We start from the raw sequence: 26,635 nt of genomic DNA on the forward strand, positions 1-26,635 counted from the left end.
AGGGACTGTTCATTACTTATGAAGGGACTGTCAGGGGAGGAGGGTGGCTGGTTGATTTTTATTTTATTTATTTATTTTATTTTGATCCCCCCTATGTTAATCACTTATTGATGCTGTTTTTGAAGTATGAATAAGTCAGTAAGTAATTTATTCCATTGAAATATCATTGATGTATTATAGAAAAGTGATTTATCTTTTCATAAATGACAAAAGGCACATCTGCCTCATTTTCGCTGTGGTATCGTGATACTACTCAGAACCATGATATTTTCATTGGTATCGCACAGTGGGTCCCAATTTTGACACTAATCTGGAGGGGGTTCATCTGCAAAAACTAATGAACAACTAAACAATGATATTCGGTACTCGGCCAAGAGTTTAATAATATTCGGCTTCAGCCACAAATTTTCATTTCGGTGCATCCCTAGATTTTATGGCTATTTGCTTTAGATTTCTTACATATAGCTCCTTTAAAACAAGTTTGTTCAAACAATGGCAATTGAACTTAATCAGAATAAAAGTAGTGCTGCTACTTTTATTTAACACTATTAATCACTACCACAACAGAATTAATTCTCTGTGTTTCTGTCCTGTCTTGTATCTAACTCATCTTATACTGGAAAAATGTCTATAACTCCCCCCTTATATTGGCCTAGGGGTACTGCTGCTCCCTCGAAGTCGGAGATTTGAATCATCAGTCAACTGAGACTACTTCAAGTCAAGCAGGCTTGTTGTTTGCCACTTAGTGTGCTTTGAACTTCTTCAAAATCAGGGGTCGTTTTGGTGCCCGATTTGGCTGCAGAGCGAGCTCTCTTCACTTTCAGGCTGCTACACAGAGGCAGCTGCCCGGAGCAGAGGCTTCGCCCAGTAAGGCTCCGAAATAACGTTATCTTGAATTTTGAATGGTGAATTTACAGCCCACAGCAACTTCATATGAAACAGTCTCTAGCTTTTGTTTGATATCTAGTGTTGGCAGAAAAATACCGTTACAGTCATTGTTAGCGTGGTTAGCTTGTTTACTATATTACATGAATGTCGCTGTCACACTGAACATCCAGCTGTACCCTGTTCTCTCAGATTCCAGGGGCGAAAAGTTGAATATACATATTGAACAGCCAAATCCGATTTGACTGGCATAATTCTACGTCAGGTGCAGCCCTACTTGGGGGAAGGTATCAAGTATTTTCAAGTCAAAATGCTCAAGTCCAAGTAAAGTCACAAGCCATTGGTGTTAAGGGTCAGGTTAAGGGTCAGGAAAACAGGCAGGGAACATCTCTGCAGACCCCTCACACCCCGGACATAAACTGTTTAAACTCTTCCCCTCTGGTAGGCGCTACAGAGCACTGTTCGCCCATACTACCCTTCACAAAGACAGTTTCTTCCCCCAGGCTGTCACTCTGATGAACTCCCAATCTTTGCTCTACTCCCAATGTTTGACAACATACAAGTGCACTATTTACCTCACAGACTTGTATATTTGACGTATATTTAGGGCTTGTAAATATTACTTTACTTAATTATGAATTTAGTTTAGTGTAGTTCTACTTCCACTTTGTCTTATTTTGAGTACTTAATGTCAATACTGGTACATTGAGAACAAAGTTTACCAAAGTCAAATTCCTTGTATGTGCACACGTACTTGGCCAATAAAGATGATTCTGATTCTGATTCAAGTCCAAGTCGAGTTGCAAGTCTTTTTTGATTTTGTCAAGTGGAGTCTGGCCTCATCCAATTTGTGACTCGAGTCCAAGTTATGTGACTTGAGTCCACACGTCTGCCTTCAACAGCAACGCTAGCCATCTTGATGTATACTGCTCTTTCACCAGTCTGTCTTGCAAGAGCAGCTCTGGCGAAAGTAAGCCAATTTTTCAATGAGAGACAAAGAGTAGATCTGCTTTCAGCACCTTTTCATCTTTTTATAACTGTTATGGGGTATGTTAAATACAATATAATATTATAAATATTGTTATTAATACAAGTAACATGTCTAAAAAGGGGGATTTTAACTTTACCTGACTCACTTGTGTAGCTGCCTTTGTAACTGTGATTTCCTATAAGAAGTCATGCTGGACCATCGGTTGCAAAAGAAGAAGAGGGTTACAGAAGAGACAGGTTTAAACTAGAGTACTGATTTAAACCTAAATTATGACCAGTAGCACCTTTTAAAATCAGTAACTCAGTCATAGTAATGCATTACACTGGACAGCACTAAAAGTGAATACCTGGGCTCTGCCAGATGGACTTCAGAGGACACTGATTGCCATATTGTACTGTGGGATTATTCTAAGACAGTTTTAAAGTCATTAGTCAACTTACTGGTACAGTGGTAAGAACACAGACACAAGAATGAATCACGGGATCCCAGTAGGTGATAGTATCTGATGATAACACACTGTGTGCGTTTCAGACCACGTATTTTTAGGCTGATTTTCAAACACAGGCTAAAATAAAATTTACTCTGGAATACAGTCATGATATTGGCGTCCATGTTCTCATCACTCAGTGGCGTATGATTGACCGTAATGTCCAGGACAGCGGAGGAGGGGTTTCTGTTTCACTAGCGGGAAGAGTTGGAACTAGAGCGTGACCGGTGACGACGGCGGCCAGGTGATCGTGACCTGCGACGCACTGGGGAGCGTCGCCGTGGAGACCGAGACCTGGGAGACAGAGAAAGAGAGCAAGACAGAGTGAGAAAACAGGCAGAAAAAAAGTGACAGTGAAAGACAGAAAATGATCAGGATGAACTAGCCTGGCATCGCAAGATTCACAAATCACAAGTGCCATTTTGTCTGGAACTTATGAGTTCATTTTTGATTTCTAAGGGGAGTGATCGGCAGTTGCCGTTGCAGCGGATGCAATTGGACAGACCCACAACCAATATGAGCAATATTAAACAACTACATAAAGTACTGTTAGAATAAAACTAAATAATGTAGTGTGACTTACAATAAATGTCAGGGGTGTAACGGTTCACAAATTTCACAGTTGGGTTGGATACAATATGACACAGTGATGTCATGGTATGGTATGTTGTTGATATCACAAAAAGAGTGGAAATGCCAGATGAAATTCCTTTATTTTATTTTTATTTGTTGTATTTTTTTTTTAATTTATTCATGAAAACATCATAAAGTGTTTCCAAATTCCAGTTTCCAAATGTAACACAACAGCTCAAGTATCGTTCGGTTTGTAATGTGTGGTGAACTGAAAGCATTGAACCGAACAGTTCAATACAAACATACATATTGTTACACCCCTAATAAATGACGCTGCACAATTAATGGAATTATTATTCAAATCACCAGAGCTGTGTCATAAATTACTAGTATAGAATGTATTGTGGTGCTACAGAGATGCCCTGGCCTACAAATCATATTTCAAGGAACCTGCTTGTTTGGTACAGACCCCACTAAAAATATTCTTCTTTTTATTTCCAGTGAAAATGAAATGATCATCCCCACTAAAATTGTGACTCATATCGCAATTGCAATATCTGTCAAAAATATTTGCAATATGACTTTTTTGCATAATGTGCAGCCATAATAATAAAGTTATAAAAGTAGTGTTATACTCAAGTTAAATGAAGGATTGTTTTAATGAAATAAATCAAAGTAAAACCCCTGGTGCTTTTATTCTGAAGCACCCAACTCGTCTCAGGCCAGGAGTATCGATTTTTTTGTCAACAGTTGGCTATTAGCAGTCACAAGAAAGTTAAACTGTTACATCAGCACCATTAAATGTGAGGATTCATTCACTGTGAGCGGGAAACTAGCAGCTCTCCAGTTTATATTTTAATAATAAAAGTGGTGCACCACAGGCACATCATACAACAAAATGATCACAGTCTGGAGCCCTGCAGACTTAATAACACACACCTCCCTTTGTGTCTGTGAGAGGGAGAGAGCCAAAACACCAAAGTGAGTCTTGTGGTGCCAGTGGCTTTAAGAAAAAAAACAAACAAAAAAAGGACTTTATACTCCACGTTCAAAATATAGTCATTTTATCCATCTCACTAGGAATTAGCCAGAATGCATCAAGTATAACTGATATATTACCCACCCTTAAAACAGACAGAATCTGAATTTCATCAGAAAATTGAAAACAGTACTTCAACAGAAAGTTTTACATCAGCTGCAGCCATTTTGGTTGTTTTCAAAAATGCCTGCGCTCCTCTTTCTTAAGCTAGATTTATGCTCAGCATCACGTGTTAAGGCTCTGCGACTGTCAATCAATCATATCAAACTCACCCATATTAGATATACAGTTGTGATTGTTATTATTATTATTATTATTTATTGTTTATTTGATGTGGACATCACAATTGCATTGGACAGACCAGATGCATTGTTTGAGTGTTTTAGCACACGTGCTAATTCGCAACACTTGTCCACAGGAGGCTTTTGAAATAATAAAAATAATAAATGTAAAAGGGGGGGGAAAAAATGCAGTGTACAATAACATACAACAATAAAAGAGAAGCAATTTTTCAGAATAAAATACATACATAAGCTACAAAGCAAAGGCAACATGATCAAGCAATCAACCAGGTAAAACTATTCATGTGAGCACTGTTGTTTTGATTTTAGCCATTGTTTAAGTCCTTTGTTAAAAGCATTACTGTTGGTCTCTAATTTTAGATTAGTGGGTAGAGAGTTCCAAAGTTTTGCCCCCTTTACAGAAAGAACAGACTGACAGAATGAAGTCTTGTATCTTGGGACAAGACAATCACCACTGGTGGAGGCTCGCGTGGTCGCTCAGTACTGAGACATGATTGGGCCAGATATAAGTCTGTTTCAACAAGAGGGGGACTAGACTGACTTGTCAGATTTAATAAAACATGAGCTCACAGATTTGTCTGTTTACACCCCGTTTACCTTCTCCTCATTCGAGGTGGAGTGCGTCGCCACATTGGTGGTGGAAGCATCCTGCGTGGAGGCGACAGCCTGCGAGGGGGAGGGCGCACTGTAGGAGTCAGCACAGCTGTGACTGTGATCTCCTGACCATCAATCTGACCTGAAAGAGAAACATCCAAGAACATTTGGCATTTTAACAGAATTAAACATTAGTACCTAAACCTGAGACATTAGTTTAAGTGTCAAACACTCTTCCAGGCTCCAGTCTCATCTGAACTGTATTCATCCATGTTACGTAAAGGAGCAGTATGTAAGATTTAGGGGGATTTAGTGACATCGAGTGGTGAGAAATGCAGATGGCAACCAGCTAAAATCTCTCCCTGTAAGAATTCCTTCAGTGTTCATTGTTCAGGAGGTTTTTACCGGGGGCCAAATTATGCACAGAGGTCTCATCCACCCCAAAACCAACTATCTGCGTGATTAAAACTAGTAAAAACAACAACAGCAAAAAGGCAGTGTCACATTACAAATCTGTTTCTCCTGCGTTGTTTGGCATGTCAGAGAAAGATAACTGGCCCAGCACCAGCTAATGTGCTGTCATCTTTTTTCTCTGATAACTGAAGATCATGACGTTCAGAGGGTTTTTACCAGGTGCTGAGTTGCCTGCAAAGGTCTCTTCTTCTCCAAAACAAACAGACCCGCTGATTTAAATAGATAAAAACACTAAATAAAGCAGTTTCATGTTAAAAAAAAAAAAAACCTGTGCTTTTCCAAAGCTGCTCTTCAAAGAGGAGGCTGGTGACTATGATGGCTGATGCTAATACACAAATGTATGGATGTGTGGTTTGTCTGTTCTGGGCTAACACAGGTAGAAACACAGTGGTGTGCAACCAATGATCTCCATGGACGAGGACCTGCTCCCTATGTAGATATAAACGTCTCTCTCTAAGGTCACAAAACACAACAATTCTTAATTCCAGGTGATTATACACTAAGGAAAACACACATTATATTATATTCATTATCTGCCAATTAATCCTATACACTGGACCTTTAACTGCTCTAACAGAATGTTATGCAATCTGTTCACTGTTAATCTTCCATGTTCATGTTCCTCTACATCCTCTCACCTCCGTCCATGTGCTTCAGGGCCTTCTCCGCCTCCTCAGGTGTCTCAAACTCTACGTAGGCGTAGCCTTTGGACAGGTGAGGGTGGACGCGATGCATGGGCATGTCAATCATCTTAATCTTGCCGTAAGTAGAGAAGATCTCCTGGATGTGTTCCTTTAAAGACACACAAAAAAATGCTTCGAGACACATTTATATAAACAGGATCCTTACTCTGTCTTTTTACTGTAGGTAGAACACATTTCAGCTCCTCGTATGAAAAGATAAACCAAATGAAAACAGCTTGAGGTAGATTTCAGTGGTAAAGCTTCAAAATGCTCCTATCTGAAAACTGTTCTTACCTGTACTACATTTTTTTCAAAATATTAAATATTCTTTTGCTGAGGATGATAAGAGTAATTACAACAAGCACACTTAATGATTTTCTGATAATCAGATGAAGGTGATAACATTATTGCATAACTCAAATAACAGAGCTGAGTTATTCATCAGTCTTTTGTAATCACTCATGCATGTAAGCACTGATTTCTTTCTGTTTTAATTATGCTCGTGTACAAACAAGGTAATGGAGCCTGCAAACACCACACAATGGATTCCCTGTCTCTTAATCTGCCTTCTCTTATACTGTGTCACTGTTTCCTGTTGGCTCAAATTCAAATACTCAGCTCCTACAAAGTTAAAGGTAACCTCACTCCCCATTAGCATTAAGAGTTAATGAGATTACTGCAAGCAATGAAATCATCTTATCCTAACTATAACCTTAATTTGGGGATTTGCCTTTAAAAAAATATCTATATTCAGTATTATTTTTCAATACCCCAGGAAAAAATTGACAGTGAGTGCATAAATGTCAAATTTTCATTTTGAAGGCAAATATAAAAAGGCCATAAGAGGACAAAGACAACTTTTCTTTTCTTGGTTAGAATAACAGAAAGACTGCTGTAAACATTAACAACGATTACTATGTGTGACCAGAGCGATTGAGACGAGTGACGGGAAAACAGCACTTTGAGTGAGTGATAAGAGGCGGGGTTATGGAGACACTGCAGCGGTGAGTGTGTATGTGTGTTAACTCGCTGTCGGGAGAAGAGGTCAGACAGCTCTGTCAGCTCTGTTCACACATTTCAATATAAACTCTTCCCATGCCAGTAAAGCGCCCTTTAAAGGTCCAGTGTGTAGGATTTAGGGGGATATATTGACAGAAATGGAACATAACATAACAAGGATGTTTTCTTTAGCATAAAATTGCCTGAAAATAAGAATCGTTGTGTTTTTGTTACCTTAGAATGAGCTGTTTATATCTACGCAGGAAGCGGGTCCATGGAGAATGGCATGCTTTACTGCCATGTTTCTACAACAGCTGAATGGACAAACGAAAAGTAGCTCTAGATAGGGCCATTTTCATTTTTGCTTTGGCCACCATAGTTAGCAGCCTTTCTGCGATGATAAGTGTCAGGAAAACAAGTTTTTCCCCACATGAAACTGCTTTATTCTCTGTTTTACCAGTTTCAATCATGTGGTCTGTTTGTTTTGGAGAGAAAGACACCTCTGCTGATAATTCGGCTCCCGGTAAAAACCTCCTGAACAATGAACACCGAAGAGATTCTAACCGGGAAAAAATTCTAGCTATCTGCAAATCCTCATCGTCAGGCACCACTAAATCCCCCAAAATGTTACAAACTAGAGCTTGGAACTTTCAAATATTCAGATTCAATACGTATCAATAAATCCATATTTTTGACTACTAGAAATGTATTTGGGGCTTGTTGTTGCCTCTTACAAGTGTTGGCTTTTGCTCTGAGGCACAATGCCTACATGAATCATGCAAAGTCTATAGTCAATTAAGCAGCACGAAACAGCAGCAGCATCTCTATGATCAGCTGGCTCGGGGTCAGTAGTGTAGTAAACCATTCACCTTGATAACATTTCTGGTCAGCCGGCCCAGGTAGACCTTCGTGGGTTTGGGTGTGGGGCTTCGACGTCGCCGGTCCCTTTCATCCTTCTTTGCCGACTTTGACCTAGAGGAATATTTCAGTTACAACTGTAATCATTAATCTGTCATCCAGAACTTAATGTTTTAATTTGTTCTCCACCAACATTACTGGTGTTCCCCGACTGCATGGTGCAAGAGTCAGACATTCCTCAGTTATTCATTATTTACACTACATGCTTAATTTTTCAAAAGAATTTCATACTTGGAGCGTGATCGTCGTCTGTTGTTGTGGCGCTGGCGGCTGGGGCTCGGTGAGGACGAGGAGGAGGAGGAAGAGGAGCGGGAGCTGGATGAGCCTGAGTGGCTGGAGGCAGAGGAGCTGGAGCCACTTGAGGAGCCTGAGCTGGAGCCTGAGCTGCTGCTGGAGCTGGAGCTGGACATGAACAAGAGCGTGTTTTAGGATGGCAGGAAGTGGTGTGACCTTGGACTTTTTGTATTAGACTGTCCAAAGTATAGAGAAAGATAAGCACTGCTGTAACCTTTTGTCAAAATCAGAACACACATTTCTTTTTCATCCACTGAAGAATTAATTGATATAGAAAATGGAACAGGGAATATGCAAACTGGAGCCTTGCAGCATCTGGTGTTATATTATGAGAACAGCCTCTGACCTGCTGCTCCCACTGGAAGCGCTGCGCCGTGTGCGGTTCTTCTCTCGGCCCCGGTCTTTGTCAGCTCCCTCTTTCGTGGCTCCTGACTTCTCCTTACCTCGCTGCTTACTCTTGTCATCCTCCTTCCTCTTTGTTGGGGATGGCGCCCTGTCGGGAGGAGAAGAAAGTTAACAAAAGTCAGGATTTAAGGCATTAGACAACACTTAGCAGACATGAAATATGACAATTTGGCAACATGCAAAAATAGACACATGGGTATCTACTGCATCTAATGTTTTAAAATAGCAGTGGTGGAATGTAACATAAAGTGCATTTACTCAAGTATGAATGTTTAGTACTCTTAGTACTTTTTTCCCCTTCCACTTTATACTTCTACTCCACAACAATTCAGGGTAAAATATTGTAGTTTTTACTCCATTAAAATTATTTGACTGCTTACATTCCCAATTAAGATTTTTGCATGCAAATCATATGGAGACCGTGTAAAATATTGTATACAATATGTATGTTTTGATACCAAACAGTATATATAAGTACAGCTGAAGTGATAACTCAATTGATAAATAATTACTTGGCCACTATTTTGATTACTGAAGTCATGTTTCATGCAAAATATTTCATGATTCCAGCTCCACAAATGTAAAAAGATCCTTCTTTTTCTTTTAATGATTTTTTTTTAACAATTCAGAGGTTTTTCTGCATTGAGTACTTTTAATACTTAAAGCACATTTTCCCGTTTATACTTATGCACCTTAAGTAAAATTTTCAATGAAGGACTTAGACTGGTAATGGAATATTGTTACAGTGTGGTATTGGTACCATTACTTGAGTAAAGGATCAAAATACTTCCTTCACCACCGCCAAATAGTTACATCAAAACTCACCAGTTAGTTATCTTATACGTTACTAAGATATAAACACATAAGTATCTTGTAAGGCTGTTACAATGCTGAAAAAAATGCACTTTTGAAACACTGAGCAATAATAATAAATAACAACACAGGTTTAATTAAAACATGTCAGAGGACATTGCAGATGACATTGAAGGCATTTGGATGCAGATAAATAATTTCAGTGTCCATAAGAACTGAAAAAATGAAATAATGAAAATAATTTGCATCATACTCAGTGCTACTCGTCCTTACAGATAATTTAGAGCCAGAATTGACAGCTCAGAATTCTACTTGTCCCATAGATAAACTCATAAGGGACAGATGAAACAAAAATGAACCAATTCGCACTGAAAATATATTAATGGCATAACTAATTTCTAATACGTAGCTGCAAATGTTCCCTTTGCAGCTGTCTTTGGGTTCCTGTGAGTAGAAATGATATCGACTCGGAGCGGAATAAACACGATATAACGGTAATTAACGTTAGCTCAACACACACTTGCCCATATTAGCATTAGCTCGTGAGCTAATATTGGCTTATCAGGCTGCGCTGCTTTGACATACGCGCGTGTTTAAAAACGGAATTCTGCATTAAATACGATTCTGGCATTATTGCGTTCCTATTTATTGACCATACATTCATATTTTTCAAGTAAGCAACGCAAGGCGTTTACTCACATCTTTCCTCCTCCTACACTCCTACTTGCGAGAGTAGTCGTCGCATAGAGATGACGCAATCACTTAGGTCGACGTAACCAATCAAAAGAGAGGACGTTTACCGGCAGAGATAGCGGTAGTGATGGAAGTTTCACTCTCTGGATTCGGCGTTTAAGGGTTATTTTTCGGACGATGGCGAGGTATGTAAACCTTGTTATCTGTAGTTAAACAGTGCTGTAATATTGCCGTTCATTTTTAAATTGACCTCCTGTTGTAATTTGCTCGGTTGTTGCGGCTGTTAAGCAAATTGCCAAACAGGTCAACTGAGGACAACGAAATACCTATCTCAACCCGGCTTTTAGAGGATGTCTATCTCCATTTACATAGCAGCAAGGACAGTTAGCATGGTTACAGAATACCAAAGACACCCTCCAAGTTTAATTATTCATTAAGAAAGTTATTTATGAAGCTAGGCGCTAACTGTAGCTCTTGTGAGAAATTACTTGCTGTTGGATACAGAGGGAAGGACACACACTTCTCTGGGACAATGAGCCTTCAGATGAACTCCAAAGATGAGCCAGAAGAAACCAGCAAACCGTCAGGCGGTGCCAGGATCCTTGCTTTGACTGTTTTGTCTGCTGCCATCGGAGGCACCTTCCAGTATGGCTACAACATCTCAATCATCAACGCTCCCACCAGCTACATCCAGAGCTTCATCAATGATACCTACATGGAGCGCTGGGGCGTCGGCTTGGAGACCCCTCAGGTGACCCTAGTGTGGACTCTTATTGTGTCTGCCTTCTCACTAGGCGGTTGGCTGGGAGCCCTGCTGGCGGGACCTCTGGCAGTCCGCTGTGGGAGAAAGAACTCTCTGCTTCTGAACAACTCCTTTTTGTTTGTTGGTGCTGTGCTCGTGCTGACATGCAGAGTGGCGAAATCATTTGAGATGATCATCCTTGCTCGTCTTCTGGTGGGGATGAACTCAGGTGTCAGTATGAACATTCAGCCTATGTACTTTGGGGAAAGCGCACCCAAACATCTCCGGGGTGCTGTGGCTTTTTCCTCTGCTGTTTTCACTGCATTTGGGATCTTCCTGGGTCAGGTTGTTGGAATAACTGGATTGTTGGGTGCAGAGCCTCTTTGGCCCTACTTACTAGCTAGTAACGCTTTGCCAGGCTTGATCCAGCTCCTTACCCTACCCTGGTTCCCTGAAAGCCCCAGATACCTTCTCATCGACAGGGGAGACAGGGAAGCATGTGTGCGGGCGCTGAGAAAGCTTCGTGGTGGGGAGGCTCCAGTCTTGGAGATGGAGGAGATGCTTCAGGAGCAGCAGCAGCATCAAAACTCTGCAGCCTCTGTCAAGACGCCCTGGTCTCTGTTTAAGGATCCTGACCTACGATCCCAGCTCAGAACAGTCATGGCTGCCAGTAGTGCCATGATGCTCTGCGGCAACGACTCCATCTACTTCTACGCTTCCTATATCTTTCTCGAAGCGGGGATTCCTCCAGAGAAAATCCAATATGTCACCATAGGTACAGGGGCATCTGAGCTAACTGCTTCCATACTGAGCAATCTGCTGATTGAACGTGTGGGCCGCAGGTACCTTCTTTTGGGAGGGTACAGTCTTATGTCATGCTGGTCTGTAGTCTTCACTGTAGCTCTCACCCTCCAGAGCCGCGGCGTGGCTGGGATGGCTTACCTCAGCATGGTATGCGTGTTTGCCTACATTCTCAGTTTTGGCTTAGGTCCAGCGGGGGTGACCGGAATCTTACCAGCTGAGATCTTCGACCAGGGGGCTCGGCCGGCAGCATACATGGTAGCTGGCTCGTGTATGTGGATCAGCCTGTTCTTGGTGGGAATGCTGTTCCCCTTCATCGTCAAAGGCCTGGGGAACTTCTGCTTCCTGCCATTCATGGCTGTGTGTTTGGTGTCTGCTTTGTTTTTGGGGTTCACTCTACCAGAGACTAAGGGGAAGACAGTGGCTGAGATCACTGCAGAGTTTGATAGAAAGAATGGCGTGAAGAGGGAGAAGCCAGACCTGCACGTGCACGAGCCCATTAGGGAGTACTACCAGCTGGGTAAAGCCTGCTCCTTCACTACCCTAATGCAAGATTCTGACCCTGACCATAAGAACGCAACTGAAATTTGACATCCTTCAGTAAAAGCGTAAATAAAACAGGCAGTGTCTTTGCAGCCTCTTTATGCACCTTCAGTGACGGATAATCAGGTGAAATATGAAGTGTCCTATTTATGAAAGATGATGTCTGTGTAATGTTTTCGCCGGCGTTGGTCTGTTTGTCTGTCTGTTTGTTTGTCTGCAAAATAACTCAAAAAGTCATGAACGGATTTTGATGAAATTTTCAGGAAAGGTGGATAATGGGACAAGGAACAGGTGATAACATTTTGGTGGTGATCAGTTGAAGCAAAGTGGAAAAAATAATAAATAAAGTCTATCGTCTGACAGCCTCAGCAGCAATTCCAATTTCTAATGAGAGGGTGGAAAGCACGTCTTGTTCTACTTGCTAATTATTGTAATTCTAAAGTTGAAATTAATGTTCTATGTTGGAAAAAAATAAAGTGAAAAATACAAAAAAACATATTATATTCTGTACTTCTGCACTCTCTGAGTGCTTTTCTAGTTATTTATTTTAATGCTGGTTTCTTGAGGAAACCCACTGAAGAGTATTAAATGCTCACCTCAAGTGTTGTACTTAAAGGAATACTCTTCCCACCAAATGTTCATATGTACTGTAATTACTCACCTTATGTTATGTTGAATTTAGGAAGAAAACTTGGAGAACAAAGAATCCAAAAACTGAAAAAAATGATTCATGAATTGAAGCCATGGGGGATTGTGTTTAAAGTTGTAATTAAAGTTACTTTTTGGTCATATTTGCTGAAACTGTCATTGTATCCACAAAGTAGTACATGAGACAGATAACCTGTGGAAAAAATCATGCTCCTCCTCCTCGTAGTGCTTCTATTGGCATTTGCTGGAGTCTACTGCATGTGAATGAAAACAACCAATCAGATCTGAGGAGTCTCTAACGCAGCTGTCAGTCATATTCACTGCGCTGATCAAATATGAATCAAGATTCTGTTATTGCATAGCCTATTCTTTGCCTCAGATATTTTCAGAAACATATTTTAGTGTACTGTTTAGCTGTAAAATTAGAGTTTGTGACCCGGTCGCCATGTTGGAAGCAGTTGAGCTGAAACGACACACCGCCCACCGGCTTGGTCACAAACATTCTTAATTTACGGCTAAGCAGTACACTAAAATATAGGCTATGTCTTAAAATATTTTATGTTTGAAATAGGCAGTAACAGAATCTTGATTCACATTTGATCAGTGCTGCTGAGTTTGACAGTTTGACCACAGTTTACAAGCAGTGAGTGACATGATCGACAGCTGCATTTGAGACTCCTTGGCTCTGACTGGTCATTTTCCTTCAGCCGCAATTCTAGCAAATACCATTTGAAGCACTACGAGGAGGAAGAGGAGCAGGAGGAACAAGATTTTATCATAGACTATCTGTCTCATGTCTCACACAACTCGTGTAGTATTATCAAAGTCCCATTTATCTAATGGTACACTCAGTACTTTCCAAACGCATGCATTTTGGCTAAACAGTTACTATTTAAAACACTTACACGCACACACACACAACGGAGGTGTACTTCTTGAAGAAGAATGGTAAAGTTTGAGAGAAAATGCATGTTTGGGACAACCCTGTCTCCTAGAAATTACATTTGTGTGTTACCAGACTGCTTTCTTAATTTTGTTGTTGTGGCAATGTAATTGCCGCCTGGATTATGTTCAGAGAAAACATTTCTTTATGGTACTGTAACACAACAGTACATTTACGAACTGCGTAGGCTTCTTAAGGAGGTAGCTGGGGAGCATGACAAAATGCAAAACCAAAAAATCCAGGACCTTGAGCCCAGAACCTCGGGCTCCAGTGCCAGACTCCTGTGCCTCGTTAAGTTCATGAGGTGAGGGTACTATTAGGTCCTATGTATTCCAATGGCTTTTGGCATTTTGTCTGATAGTTGTGTATACCATTACCAGCCAGGAAAAGAGGCGGGTATATCCCATGTAACTGCGTATACCCTCCATTACACCATTGGGTTTGAGCAACAGAAGCATTGTGGTTAAGGTTAGAAAAAGATCATGATTTGGGTTACATTTTAATGAGAAACATAATAACAAACACTGATGTCATAGGTTTAGGCATCAAATGTACTTTGGTTAAGGTTAGGGACATATTATGTTTTCAGTTAAATGGTGAGTAAATTATATACAGATGATCATTTAAGGGGTTAAAGTTTTCCTTTAACTTATAACCCAATCAAGAGAGTAAAGAGCTAGGGAGCGTTTAAGATAACACATTTATAGACTTCTCTGTTAATTACCTACAGTATGGTCACACAGAGAAAGCATGACATGATGATATTTTCTCTACAAGAAGGATCTTTAGGAGCATAACACTGTAACTGTAAGCTGAATAATTGCCTTACCAAGACCAGCATACTGTAAAGATGTGAAAGTACAGTACTGGAAAGACTAATGGACTTTATTTTAACTTTACCATCTCCCTTTCATTCAGTACACCCTGCTTATATCAGTTATAAAAGCACCTCAGTCAGTTGTTCTTGCTTATCATTGTCTTATTTATCGTCTCATAAACATGACTATGCCAAAGTATGGAATTATGGTACCTTTGTTAATTTAAGATGAGACTTATGTGAAGCACTGTGTGATTCCAGTATCCAGGAAAGCAGTCAAGGCGATTGTATACCTCAAATATAGCTACATAACTCACATTCACTCAAACTCTCTGAAGGTCTTGATAACGGTAGAGGTGTTTGCAGCAGACTGGGTAATCTTTTGAATTGCATGCACTAAACGATTACCCACGAAATCAACACTTCTGCACTGGGTAGATAACACTGCTTGTTTATTGTGTATTCTGATTGTGTACATATCTATCCAGTCCAGTGATCCATGCTTGCTACATTTTACTGTTCAGTGACCCCAGTGGGCATGGGGAACGTTACCTCTCTAAACTCTGGAAGGTTTGGTGTCGTGTTCTGCTCGGTTGCATGTATACTAATTGGACTCCCACCCCAAGGTGTCGTTCCTACTGGCGCCACTAACAGCATGATTCCATTTCACCACCCCTTGAGATGTTTCCTTTGTGTACTCATGCAGTGACTTTATAAATGCAGCTCCACCAAACAGCCAGTAGATGCCGCCATTGTCATTGTTCCTTGCCTGTTGTCCTCTCCTTGCTGAATATGAAGCTGTATATTGTTAAAACGACTCTCAGATGAGACACCTAGCCAAAGATGACACTTTGAAATTCATCAGCTGTCAGCTCACAGCCACTGCAACCCTTTTGTTGACAATCTGTCATATCTCCTGTATGTTCCCTTTTTAAAATTATTTCTTCAAAATGCAGCAGATGTCATTTTTTAGTCAAGGTGTTATTTTTTATTAGAAATCCACATCACCCTCTCGTATTCTTTGAAAATGTTGCTTTTCATGCTGGATTTTAGGAAGAACCTCACTGCTGGAGTACGTTGGTGCTGTGCACTTTATAACTGAAATATTGCTATTGAATGACTGTCTATCCAAAGCATGTTAGGATAATCAATAATTATAAGGATTCTGTATATATTATATTATATTGTATATTTTCTGAATATATATTTTGCACATACCAGTTATGTATTTAATGGTATTTATTGAAAGAGAAATACTACTGTATGTACAAAAATAAAAAAAAAATCTAAGTGCTGACTACGCCATTCTCTTCATTGTGATTTAGTTAGTTTGATTGATTCCGCCTGTCTGATCCAACTGCTTTCTTAATTACATTTAATCACATTACTTTGGCTCCCTCAGCTCCTCTGTGCCTTCATCGACTGCACCATCCCACTCCCATTAAAACTGTGAGTGTAATGCTGTTTATTTATGGAAATAAGTGCTGTTTGAGAACGGCTCACTCTAAAGTGGGGCTAAGGTTCAAGTGTGCTGTTCCATTGGGCTCTGTTACATCATTCCAGTGTCTCCTGGCTATTTGAAATGAACCTAGATAACAGAAAAATGGGATTTATATTCAAGTGTGTGCCCTGACGAGGAAAGGTTGTGTGTGTGTGTGTGTGTGTGTGTGTGTGTGTGTGTGTGTGTGTGTGTGTGTGTGTGTGTGATTCAGAGCTGCTGTAAAAACACTAATTCAAGGTAGAAGGGTTTCTGTTACAATCACAGCAGGAAGCAGAATACTTTTGCTCTTGCTGGCCTTCAGTTGAAGTTGTAGAAAGATTTAAAGATAAAATTAATTCTCTGCTAGCAAAACTAGTCCACGTATGTTACACCTCAAATAAACAGAAACCCCAGTCCATTAGAGACAGACTAGACATAGAGTATATACTGTAGTTTTAAAGCACAAATTATGAAATATGGTAATTCGCTTTCCCACAGCTGTCTGGGCATTATAAAGCTAAAACCAGGGAGACGTATAGCTGCCGCTGCATAGAGTGCTCCAGGGATGAGTCCTAAACCTGGAAATGGGGTAGCATTTTAGCACTCCTGGTTACCAGTGACCTCGTCATGTATCAATGTTTGGTCATGGACTTCCTCGTTCAGATGCGACATGAAAGGTACCCTGGGTGCATTGGTTGTTGACGTTCTGGTACTCCATGTCAACTTCAGCCTGTTAAATGCATCGTCAACGTGAATTGACTTTTTTCCCCTCCAACAACTTAAACATGTGGTTGGGTTTAGGAGAAAAGAACAGGGTTTGGCTTAAGAATCTTACAAACACCGCTCTCCTGGGTAAAGCTGGTGTTTGTTGGATGTGTTTCATGTTTCACCCTGACACCACCGCCCCAAGTGCTGGATTTGACGACTTTGGAGTGAGACCGGCTTGTTTTTTTAAATTAGCTTTTAGATGCTTGAAATTAGACGACAAGCTTCAGAGACGTTTACTTTTTGTTCTACAACATAGAGTAGGTCAGTAAATACCCCATTTGTGAATTGTAAAGCTTTTACATGTTGCAGGCAGTTGCTAACAAGTGGTTAAATGTGACTACAGAACGTCATCATGCCGAACACGGCTTTAGAGTTCAGATGGGGTGGTAAGGTTAAGTCATTAACATGTCAACCTAGCAACACGTACATGAGGCCAAATGTATCAACAATCCACTTTATTCATTTTCTTTATTCATTATGCATGAAGATGTGATCCAAGTTAGAAGTCTCTATGTAACCCTTACCCCTACTCTAACCCGAACCACGTTTCCTTTAATATTTCATAGCTAGCTAAACACAAACTTTGCATTTTCTTCGGGGCATCTGAGTCCAGACCAAAGAACAAAGGAGGATGAACTTGGACTGATGGTCAGTCAGGTCTCACTTGTCATCTAATTTCAAGCATCTAAAAGCTAATTAAAAAAACAAGCCAGTCAAAGTCGTTAAATCCGGTGCTTGGGCAGTGACTTGTGGTGTCAGCATGAAACGCAGCTGGTCGCTGTTATAGTTTAATGGCGCTCGGCAGCATCAGGGGGAAATGCAGTGGGACAAGAACGAAAGTTAAGGTGGCAAAAGTTTGAGTAGGGGTGGTGGATGGGTCCAACAAACACTGACCCTCACCCCGGGAGAGCAGTGTTCGTGTCCTGTCCTAACCCTAAGCCAAACCCTGTTCTTTTTTTCCTAAACCTGAGCTAAACTTTTGTTGCGTGAACCCAACCATGTGCATTAGTTGTTGAAGGGAGAAAAAAAACCCCATCAGTTCATGGTGTATTGATGTAGTGCATTTATTTTGAAAGAGACTGTGTAAATCGTAAATTACCTGTCAACACAGAACTGTATTTTGAAAGAAGACAATGCATGTAACAGGAAGAACTTGACGCAGTGTTCCAGAACCCAGTATCTGGATGTGGAAGGTCCATGACCAAACGTTGATGTGTGACGAGGTCGGAGTGAGAGCGTGTTAGTAGAAGAGTCATTTAGCTGGTGGGTGGGTCACGTAGTTGCTCCAGCTGCTGCTGTACCTATACTCGCAACTGAAAGACGGTTATCTTAGCCAAGCATTAAGACTAAAACTGCGGTAACAGCTAGCTTAGCTCTATTGATTGATTGATTGAAAAACAAATGCCTTCCCAGCAAATCAATAAAATGAGAACATAGTTTTTAACTTTTATTGCAAGTTTTGGAAAAAAAAAATCTCCGAGCTGCCACCAATAAACTGTACCTCCGCTGCTCGGTCTACTGTGGCTCCGTCTACTGTGTCATTAGATTAATCCTAATGAAGTTTACTGGCACATTTTGCTACAGCCATTTAATCATAATGTCAGTTAATCAATGCAGCCTGTTTAATGCAGAGCAACGGCAAGTTTGGACTATTTCCTTTAACATTTTGACAACCTCCACAAAATATATCTGTCATTTTAGTGCACTTTGCAGTCACTTTCCCCCCCTTTTTTCAACATAATTTCTCAGCACAAACATTTCTATGTGTGCTTTGCTGTCCATCCTCCATACAGTACAGTTGCAGCTCAGCAGGATACGACTGCTACAATATGCGGAGCAGTTGCTCATTTACTCCCTTACTGCAGTGTTACCATTTTAACCTGTAAATGTGAGCGCACAGGTCTTAGTACCAGCTCAAACTGGTAGCAGTCCATTGGGATTTTACCCATCCCTCCTGATTGACATGCCGCCACTGTCTGAGCCAATAGTTATTCTACAAAATGAACTGTTCTTTGAATGTCAGCTCCCATCAGTTAACTTAAGAGAAAATGGATCCATAATGTCAGTATCCACAGCCTCTCTTAGACTGTGCAAATATTTAAAAAATGACATTCTAGATATGACATTTCAGGTTCAAGTTTTGACATTTAAGTAGGACATTGGCCTCGCTTCTGTCATTTTGCTTTTGTCAGACTGGAGATGGCAGACAATAATGTATCATGTTTGACACTTGCTTGATCTGAGGTTCATATTCCATGAAAGAGTAGTGTCACATTAGTTATGATGTACGTGTTCAAAGAAGTTCACCAGTTAATTTCTCTCTGCTGCGAACGTTTCGGGTCCCAAGTGGTGCTTCAGTGTCTTTTGTCTTCTCTAAGTGAAAGCGTATTTTGCGTCTCCCTCTCAGATGAAGAGTGCGGGTTTCCTTTGGCAACCACAGGTGGAATTGCAGAAATACTGGGGAGAGAAAAACCTTACCTTTAATTCTAGTTTCTATGAAGACATCAAAGGATGTTGCCAGGCACCCGAGTATGGAGGATGAAATATGAATAAATAAATATAAATACAGTAATAACCAAAAAAGTTTGAATAAGTAAATTCTAAAATACATACTGAAATAAATAAATGCATAACAAATAATTGTTGATAACTGAAGTTATCCATCTCTTTAGATAGCAACAAAAATGTTGAAATAGATTGACATCATGCATTTAAAGAATACATTATGTCCTATTTAACTATCAACTTTTATATCTTATATTTATTTATTTATTTATTTATTTATGTATGTATTTATTTTAGAATTATTTAATTATTATTTTGTTTATTTATATACTTATTTCAGCAATTAATTATTTATTTTTGTGTTTATGGATTTATTTATTTATTCATTCACTTCAGCATTTACTTATTTCTGTACATTGTTTCAGCATGTATTTATTTATGGATTTATTTCAACTGTTATTTATTCATTTACTTATTTATGTTTGCATTCACTTATTTCTATATTTTATTTCAGTGTTTATTAATTTCAGAATATTTATTTTTTTGTTTATTTCCGCATTTTTTATTTCTATATTCGTGTCAGCATTTATTATTCTTTTATTGTTATTACTGTATTTATTTATTTTAACTGTATTTAATTATGCATTAATTTTTGATTGATACTTAGAGCATTTTCTGTCCTCCATACAATACCTGAGGGTGAGACAAGGAAATTGAGATGTAACATGATTAGATGGGCACAAAAAAAGAACAAGAAAAAACAACTGCAGAAGGACAGAAAACAATATTAGATGTTATTGTTCCTCTGCCTCTTGAGTGTTGTGTACGTGCCTACACCCATATGCAGTGGACAAGAATAGTTTGCATAATAAAAGCAGTCTAAGAGGTGTCGTCTCTGTTTGCTCCTTCACAACAAAACAGACTGATGATGCTATTATGGAGCAGCGTGTGGGTCACAGTGGACTTGCCAGAGAGCCTCATCATCACCATTGTTGTCGATGCAAGCTGGCCCGTACCTCCGATATGAGCAGATACCATGGAGTCGTTATTACTGTTTGACCCTTTGTCTTGGGAAGGGGGAAAACCGGGAGAGACATACACTTGTGTGTCTTATATATTAAACAGCTGAGAACAAACAACACAGTAGACTGTCTAGACTTTTATTAAAACTGGACATAATTCAGTCAGTGGTGTTGCCGCCTCATATATGATGGTTAACTTAAAGGTTGTTACGCTTTTACTGTAAGAGATTTTCCACGTGTATGCTGTAACTGTGTAACTGGATGATCCTGGTTTTGAGTGCTACATGATCGGCGAGGTGCTATTTTCTTTCCAGCATGACAAAAACATTCTTATGAATTTTGAATTCATTTTTTATTGTGGATAAGTCTGAAGGTTTTAAGGGACAATCCACCTTGAAAAAAAGTTGTCAAATCTGTTTATTCATTTGTGCTCTATCCAGGAATGACAAAAATAAGATTGAAATCAATCTCATATATTTGCTTTAAAGCTGTACTAATCAATATTTTTATTTTTACAATGGATCGAATTAGTCAAATGTCAAAGAGGTCGCTTGTAGTGATAAACTCACAGAGAATTACCACCAGACCCTGCAGTCCCCTTCAGCTCTGCGTATAGCATTTTAGCATCTTTTAGCTCATTGTTTTGGTTTTACGATTTGCAACTTTAATGTTTTGCTTTCAAAACTTTCAAATTTTTGTCAAGAATTAGTGGAAATGGGCAGCACGGTGGTATGGTGGTTAGCACTCTCGCCTCACAGCAAGAGGGTTGCCGGTTCGATCCTGGGTGTGGGAGCCCTTCTGTGCGGAGTTTGCATGTTCTCCCCGTGTCAGCGTGGGTTCTCTCCGGGCACTCCGGCTTCCTCCCACAGTCCAAAGACATGCAGATTGGGGACTAGGTTAACTGATAACTCTAAATTGTCCGTAGGTGTGAATGTGAGCGTGAATGGTTGTTTGTCTCTATGTGTCAGCCCTGCGATAGTCTGGTGACCTGTCCAGGGTGTACCCAGGGTGTAGCCTATCCCAGCTGCAATGTCAGCTGGGATAGGCTCCAGCCCCCCTGCGACCCTCAAGAGGATGAAGTGGTTAGAAGATGAAGATGAATTAGTGGAAATGAACACAGTAAATATTGGGCTTACATTTGCTGGTGGACAGAAACACAACTCCAAATGAATGTAAATGTTGCTTTGACTTTGCCCGGATGAGTAACTAGCGATTTCTGCTAATAGGTCTAATATGTCACAGTTTTGTTTTCATACCAGTCATTATGTGACACTAGCCAAGCAACATATGCACTTTTTTGCCTTTATAGAACGGCTGTAGACTGCAAGAAAAAGGAGAGAGAATACAGATGACACGCTACAAAGGGCTGCAGGTTGAAATCGAACCCTAGCTGCTGCAGAGGACTCAGCCTGTATGGAGTGTACACTATTCCGTGAGCAAGAGGTCGTCCTTGTACTTAACACAGAGGCAGGAATTTGGCATTAATCCTCTCATCTCACACTTCGAGAGGAACCAGTTTTGTCCGTTAATAAAAACCACAAAGAAATACCTGCAACCAGAGGTGCAAGGTAGTTACAGTGGGCACCAGTGCATGCTATTATGACAGACCCTAAGGCACGCTAGTTATTTGTACGCCTTAACTGGCTACAATAAATCTTATTGTCACATGATCAAAGAGAAACTTGACATTGGATTACCCAGAATCATCATCACATAAATATGGTAAAAATACCAATTGTCATAAGAGATTATTCATTTAATTGTATAGTTTATTTATAGTGTATGTAGTATAAGCATATATTTTATAACATATTTTGTTATAGATTGCTACTGGCTATTTACCACAAAATAAAAACAAAAGAAGAGAAACATGATAGAGATACGTTTGCCTATCACTTATAACAAATGGCAAATGCAGTTTTTCTTTGAGCACAGGTATATTTCTAAGGTAGCAATATAAATTTAATTGTATTCTGTCAGGAACCCTGGGATGTGACCAGTAGGCCAGGAGCAAGGTATGTTTTAAGACCTCTGTCCCTGTGTGTGTTGTGAATGTCAAACACTGAATTTTTAAAATAATAAAATTGATTTGCACTGCAGCTGTCTGTTAGCAACATTCTGTTGTTTTGGTACTTTTTCTTTTTGTGTGCTAAACCAGGCTTGCAGAGAAATCTGATAATAAAGCTCACTTGCATTTAAGTTACTCCAAGTGTGTTAGCCAAGTGTGCAAATCATTTTGCATCCATTTACAAGTGTTTTTATCTATTATGCCTGATTAAATGCTTTGGAGGCATTCTACAGTACATTCTACATTCTACATAAAGTCCTGACAATAATGCAGATCTAGTTTGTGTCATTTTTATGAAATAAAATGTAATGAATCTCATAAAGGATTTCATTTGTTCACATGCACAAGTTAACATAACATCTATACAGTTTCACCTCATCACATCTGCTACTTTGAGAGCCACCCCCATCTTTGGCCTAAAACATTCAGCCACATGAAGAGCCAAAACCCTTATTAGCTTTAGGCATGCCTTGCAGGTGGCCTTTGGTATACTGGGAAGTTCATTAGCAGTTGGTGGCAAAGGTGAGAGGTCAACATCATCCTGTAATAGCACCACACCACAGCTCTACCTCCCACGGGAGCAGTTCTTGTGGTTGTCACAGTGCAGCCCTGTCTGACAAGCTCTACTCCCATTACAACCTAATCAGTGGTGTAGTTGAGGGTGTACGCAGCTAGACCAGGGGTCGGCAACCTTTACTATCAAGAGTCATTTTGGACATTTTTTTTTTTATTTGTCTGGAGCCGCAATACATAGTTGTGCCTTATAATGAAGATAACACAGCATTTTAGGTCTAGATTAAGATGTCAGTATTACTAATAGTTCTAAATGAGCATTCATTAATATGTTTTACCACAAGGTGGCTATTCTGCAGTGAGCTATTCATGATTATTTGGTACTTAAAAAATGCGATGTTGACGGTGAAATCAAACAAATCTGTCCACTCGCTATTAAGTTCTATATTTTCCTCTGAGTCTTTTTATTTTTGGATTTGGAATCAATAGCTAGCCTAGAGACAGAGACTCCACCACTAACTAGCCCATGCTATTTAGGTTACCCAAAATTTAGCCAGGTCGTAGACATATGATGCAAACCTTAGTTGACGAAAAGTTTTGTTTTGTTTTGTTTTGTTTTTTGAGAGTACAGGTTACACATTTTTACAACTGGAAATGTAGAAAAAGAAAACCAAAACAAGAAAGCCACTTAGGGCCACTGGAAAAGCGCTAAAAGGCTGCATGCTGATCTAAAGCCGCAGGTTGCCTATCTCTAAGCTAGAGCTGGAGAACACCCATCTATCAGCCAAAAGTGTTGTGTATCATTGTGTTCTGAGGTTTGTCACTGGATGCAAAAATTTGACCCATCATTGCACTTTGTATAAAAAAGCTGAATGGTCATCCCTGTCTGACAGGAGACCCACTCATTGGCTGACTTTTATTTACAAAGCTCTACTTGGGATGGTCCCATCCTATCTTGGAATTTACCTTGTTAGGAATCATGGACATTACAGGCTACGATCCACTGGCTTTTTTACTCTGACTGTCCCTCGTGTTTTCACAGAACTGGGGAAAAAGGCATTTTGTTTTGCTGCTCCCTTTGCATGGAACTCTCTGCAAGATGAATTAAAATTGTTGGACCTGATCCCCCTTGATAACTTTGTTAAAATTCTTAAAACTAAGGAACTCGAAAGCATTGGGCTCTGTCACTGTTTTTAAATCAGATGTTACACTTCTTTCAACTTATCCCTGATAATTTTACTTTTGTTTATTGAACTATTGTTATTTATTTGTATTACTGCTTGTACTTGTAATTTTGCTGCCTTTTGGCCAGGTCGCTTTTGAAAAAGAGATTCTATATCTCAATAAGCTTCACCTGGTTAAATAAAGGTTTAAGAAAAAAAGCTACTGAAATATATAGGATACACATTCTCGTCTGTGACCCACCCATCAACTACCACTACACTTCTGGGAAAAATGTACAGATAAAGTTAAAACAGGAGCCCAGTATAGGAAGTAAGAACATTTTCCATTTAAGAGTACTGTGTGAGCTATAGAGTTATTTATTCATTTATTTACTTTTTATGTGGGGAAACTATGTTAAACAAAGTATTCATTACTAATTAGTATTCTCAAATGTGTCTGAAAGGTAACTTCAAGAAATCAGCTTCATGGGGAAAAACATCCGTAACCCAGTAACTGGACTGGGGTGCCTGGATACAGATGAGTACTCCTCACCTGACCTAGTTGACTGCAACCAGAAGCACAAAGAAAAACTGAGAGGCACAAATTACAAAAAAAGGAAAAAGCAAAACCGAAAAACTGGCAGTACAGTCGCTCTGAAGCTGTGCTTGTGGATGCAAATTACACTTCTTAACATCTCACACTGCAGCTCAGTTATTTTGAAATGATAATAATTTGGGGTTGCAGTTATTTCTGGATGGTTTGCAAGCCCATATTTCATTCCTGTTAGTGACGGGTTCAAAGAGTTTGTGTCTGAGATATTAAATGCAAAATGAGTGTTATTTGAATATAAGGCTTCCAGCTGTAAATCAGAAACTGTGGCCAGATTAATATGGAGCAATGTGCCCACATTCCAATAAAGTCACCGTCATTTAATGTCTACGGGGAGCAGCTACAGAATTTGTCATGAGATGACATCATCGCCACAATACATCTCTCCATTACCGTTCAGCTTAATGAGCTACTTTTCAAAACCACATAAAATCTAAGCTCTGTCTAAACAATGATGTTGGATGAGCTTTCCTGGGATAAATGTATTTCCCTTGGCAGAGTGAGTATCTTTGCTCTAAGTGTCAGTTAGTTTAAGAATAAAATAGGCTGGACTGCCATGAGATTTAGAGTGGTTATAAAACTGTCCAAAGCTCTGTTTGTATAATAAATACTGGTGACCTGTTTTAATTTATAGTTGTGCAAAGGCTCTGTATTAAACAAAAGTATGCTACAACGTCCGGCTCCATTATAACTCACAAGGCTCACAGAAAAAAACAATTGTCATTTGCTCACACATTTTCTCCACAACTACAACATGCTAGCATTGTTAGCATGAGCATTTTACGTAGTATAAATTAGTTTAGTGACTAGTGGAGTCTTCCTATAGGCTACTCTTAAGAAGCTGGGAACAACAGCAACATTTAACAAAGGTAAAAGTTACAGAATTAGCTTCATTTTAACTCATAAGGTTCACCAACAAAACAACTGACTTTTGCTTGACACATTTTTCCCATATATCCAACATGCTAATATTATTAGCATAAGCCTATGTCATTTTACATAGTATAAATTAGCCTAGCGACTAGTGGAATTTTCCTATAGGCTATTATTTTGAAGCTAGGAACAACAGCAACACGTAACAAAGGTAAAAGTTACAAAATTGGCTCTATTATAACTCACAAAGTTCACAGACAAAACAACTGTCTTTTGCTTGACATGTTTTCCCCACATATACAACATGCTAACATTATTAGCATAAGCCTATTGCATTTCCTGCTTGCTAATTTGCAAATTCTGGGATATTGACGGAATGACCCGCCCTACTTCCCCTGTGATTGGCTAGTACTTGTTCCCTTCGTCAGTTGGATTGGTTAGGTTTAGGCAAGAGGAGTGTGATTGGTTAGGGTAACGGTGAGAATGTCAGGGTAAGCCAATCAGAGGTTCAGTCAGAGTAAGAGGCTGTTTACACGTTCATAAACGGACATTTCACCGTCTTCATTTTCACAAAGATCTTCGTTTACACTTACCTGTGTATATATACACAAGAGCATGCCAAACCTGTAGGTGGCAGTGTAACGAGAAGCTCAAGCCTTCCATGTATCCATTGTCACAAGTCAAGTCAAGTCAAGTCAAGTTCAAGTCAAGTTTGAAGTTTATTTCGTTCATGAATGTGTTCCAATAACAAAACCTTTTTTTTTTTTTTTAACATCTTCATATCCATATAGTTTACACAGCCATGATGAAAGGGAGGCAGAATGAAGAAAATCTTATATTTTCTGCCCCCTTTACAAAAAATTACTCTGATACTTATCAACACCTTATGTTTGCGCATGAGAATAATAAGTAAAAGAAACAAAAATAGAAACCAAACCAAAACATCCATTCCTAATATCTTAATCTGAAACAAATTTTAAAGCAAAAGC

General features: G+C 39.6%; 2 protein-coding genes across 2 annotated transcripts; one reads left to right on the forward strand and one right to left on the reverse strand.

Moving 5' to 3' along the window:
• Positions 1-2,364: 2,364 nt before the first annotated feature.
• Positions 2,365-10,227, reverse strand: LOC125880769 (RNA-binding protein with serine-rich domain 1-like). Its single transcript, XM_049563488.1, has 7 exons — positions 10,157-10,227; positions 8,586-8,732; positions 8,177-8,347; positions 7,897-7,999; positions 5,984-6,137; positions 4,875-5,013; positions 2,365-2,657 (listed from the first exon to the last, which is right to left on the reverse strand). Coding segments are annotated over exons 1-7 (816 nt in total). The 5' UTR covers positions 10,159-10,227; the 3' UTR covers positions 2,365-2,557.
• Positions 10,228-10,253: 26 nt separating this feature from the next.
• On the forward strand, positions 10,254-13,023 carry LOC125880763 (solute carrier family 2, facilitated glucose transporter member 11-like). The gene has a single exon (XM_049563482.1). The coding sequence runs from the start codon at positions 10,599-10,601 to the stop codon at positions 12,282-12,284; it is 1,686 nt and encodes a 561-aa protein (XP_049419439.1). The 5' UTR covers positions 10,254-10,598; the 3' UTR covers positions 12,285-13,023.
• Positions 13,024-26,635: the final 13,612 nt, after the last annotated feature.

This window comes from Epinephelus fuscoguttatus, linkage group LG20, assembly GCF_011397635.1.
Source record: "Epinephelus fuscoguttatus linkage group LG20, E.fuscoguttatus.final_Chr_v1".
Taxonomy (NCBI): domain Eukaryota; kingdom Metazoa; phylum Chordata; class Actinopteri; order Perciformes; family Serranidae; genus Epinephelus; species Epinephelus fuscoguttatus.

What these genes read in the sequence shown, in the direction of transcription:
- LOC125880769 (XM_049563488.1), bottom strand. An exon ending in TGACCAGAAATGTTATCAAG is followed by an intron (nt 6,138 to 7,896) that starts GTGAATGGTTTA and finishes GTGTCTTTAAAG; the next exon opens with GAACACATCCAGGAGATCTT. An exon ending in CCTGAAGCACATGGACGGAG is followed by an intron (nt 5,014 to 5,983) that starts GTGAGAGGATGT and finishes TTTCTCTTTCAG; the next exon opens with GTCAGATTGATGGTCAGGAG.
- LOC125880763 (XM_049563482.1), top strand. Translation starts at nt 10,599, where the DNA reads ATGAAGCTAGGCGCTAACTGTAGCTCTTGTGAGAAATTACTTGCTGTT.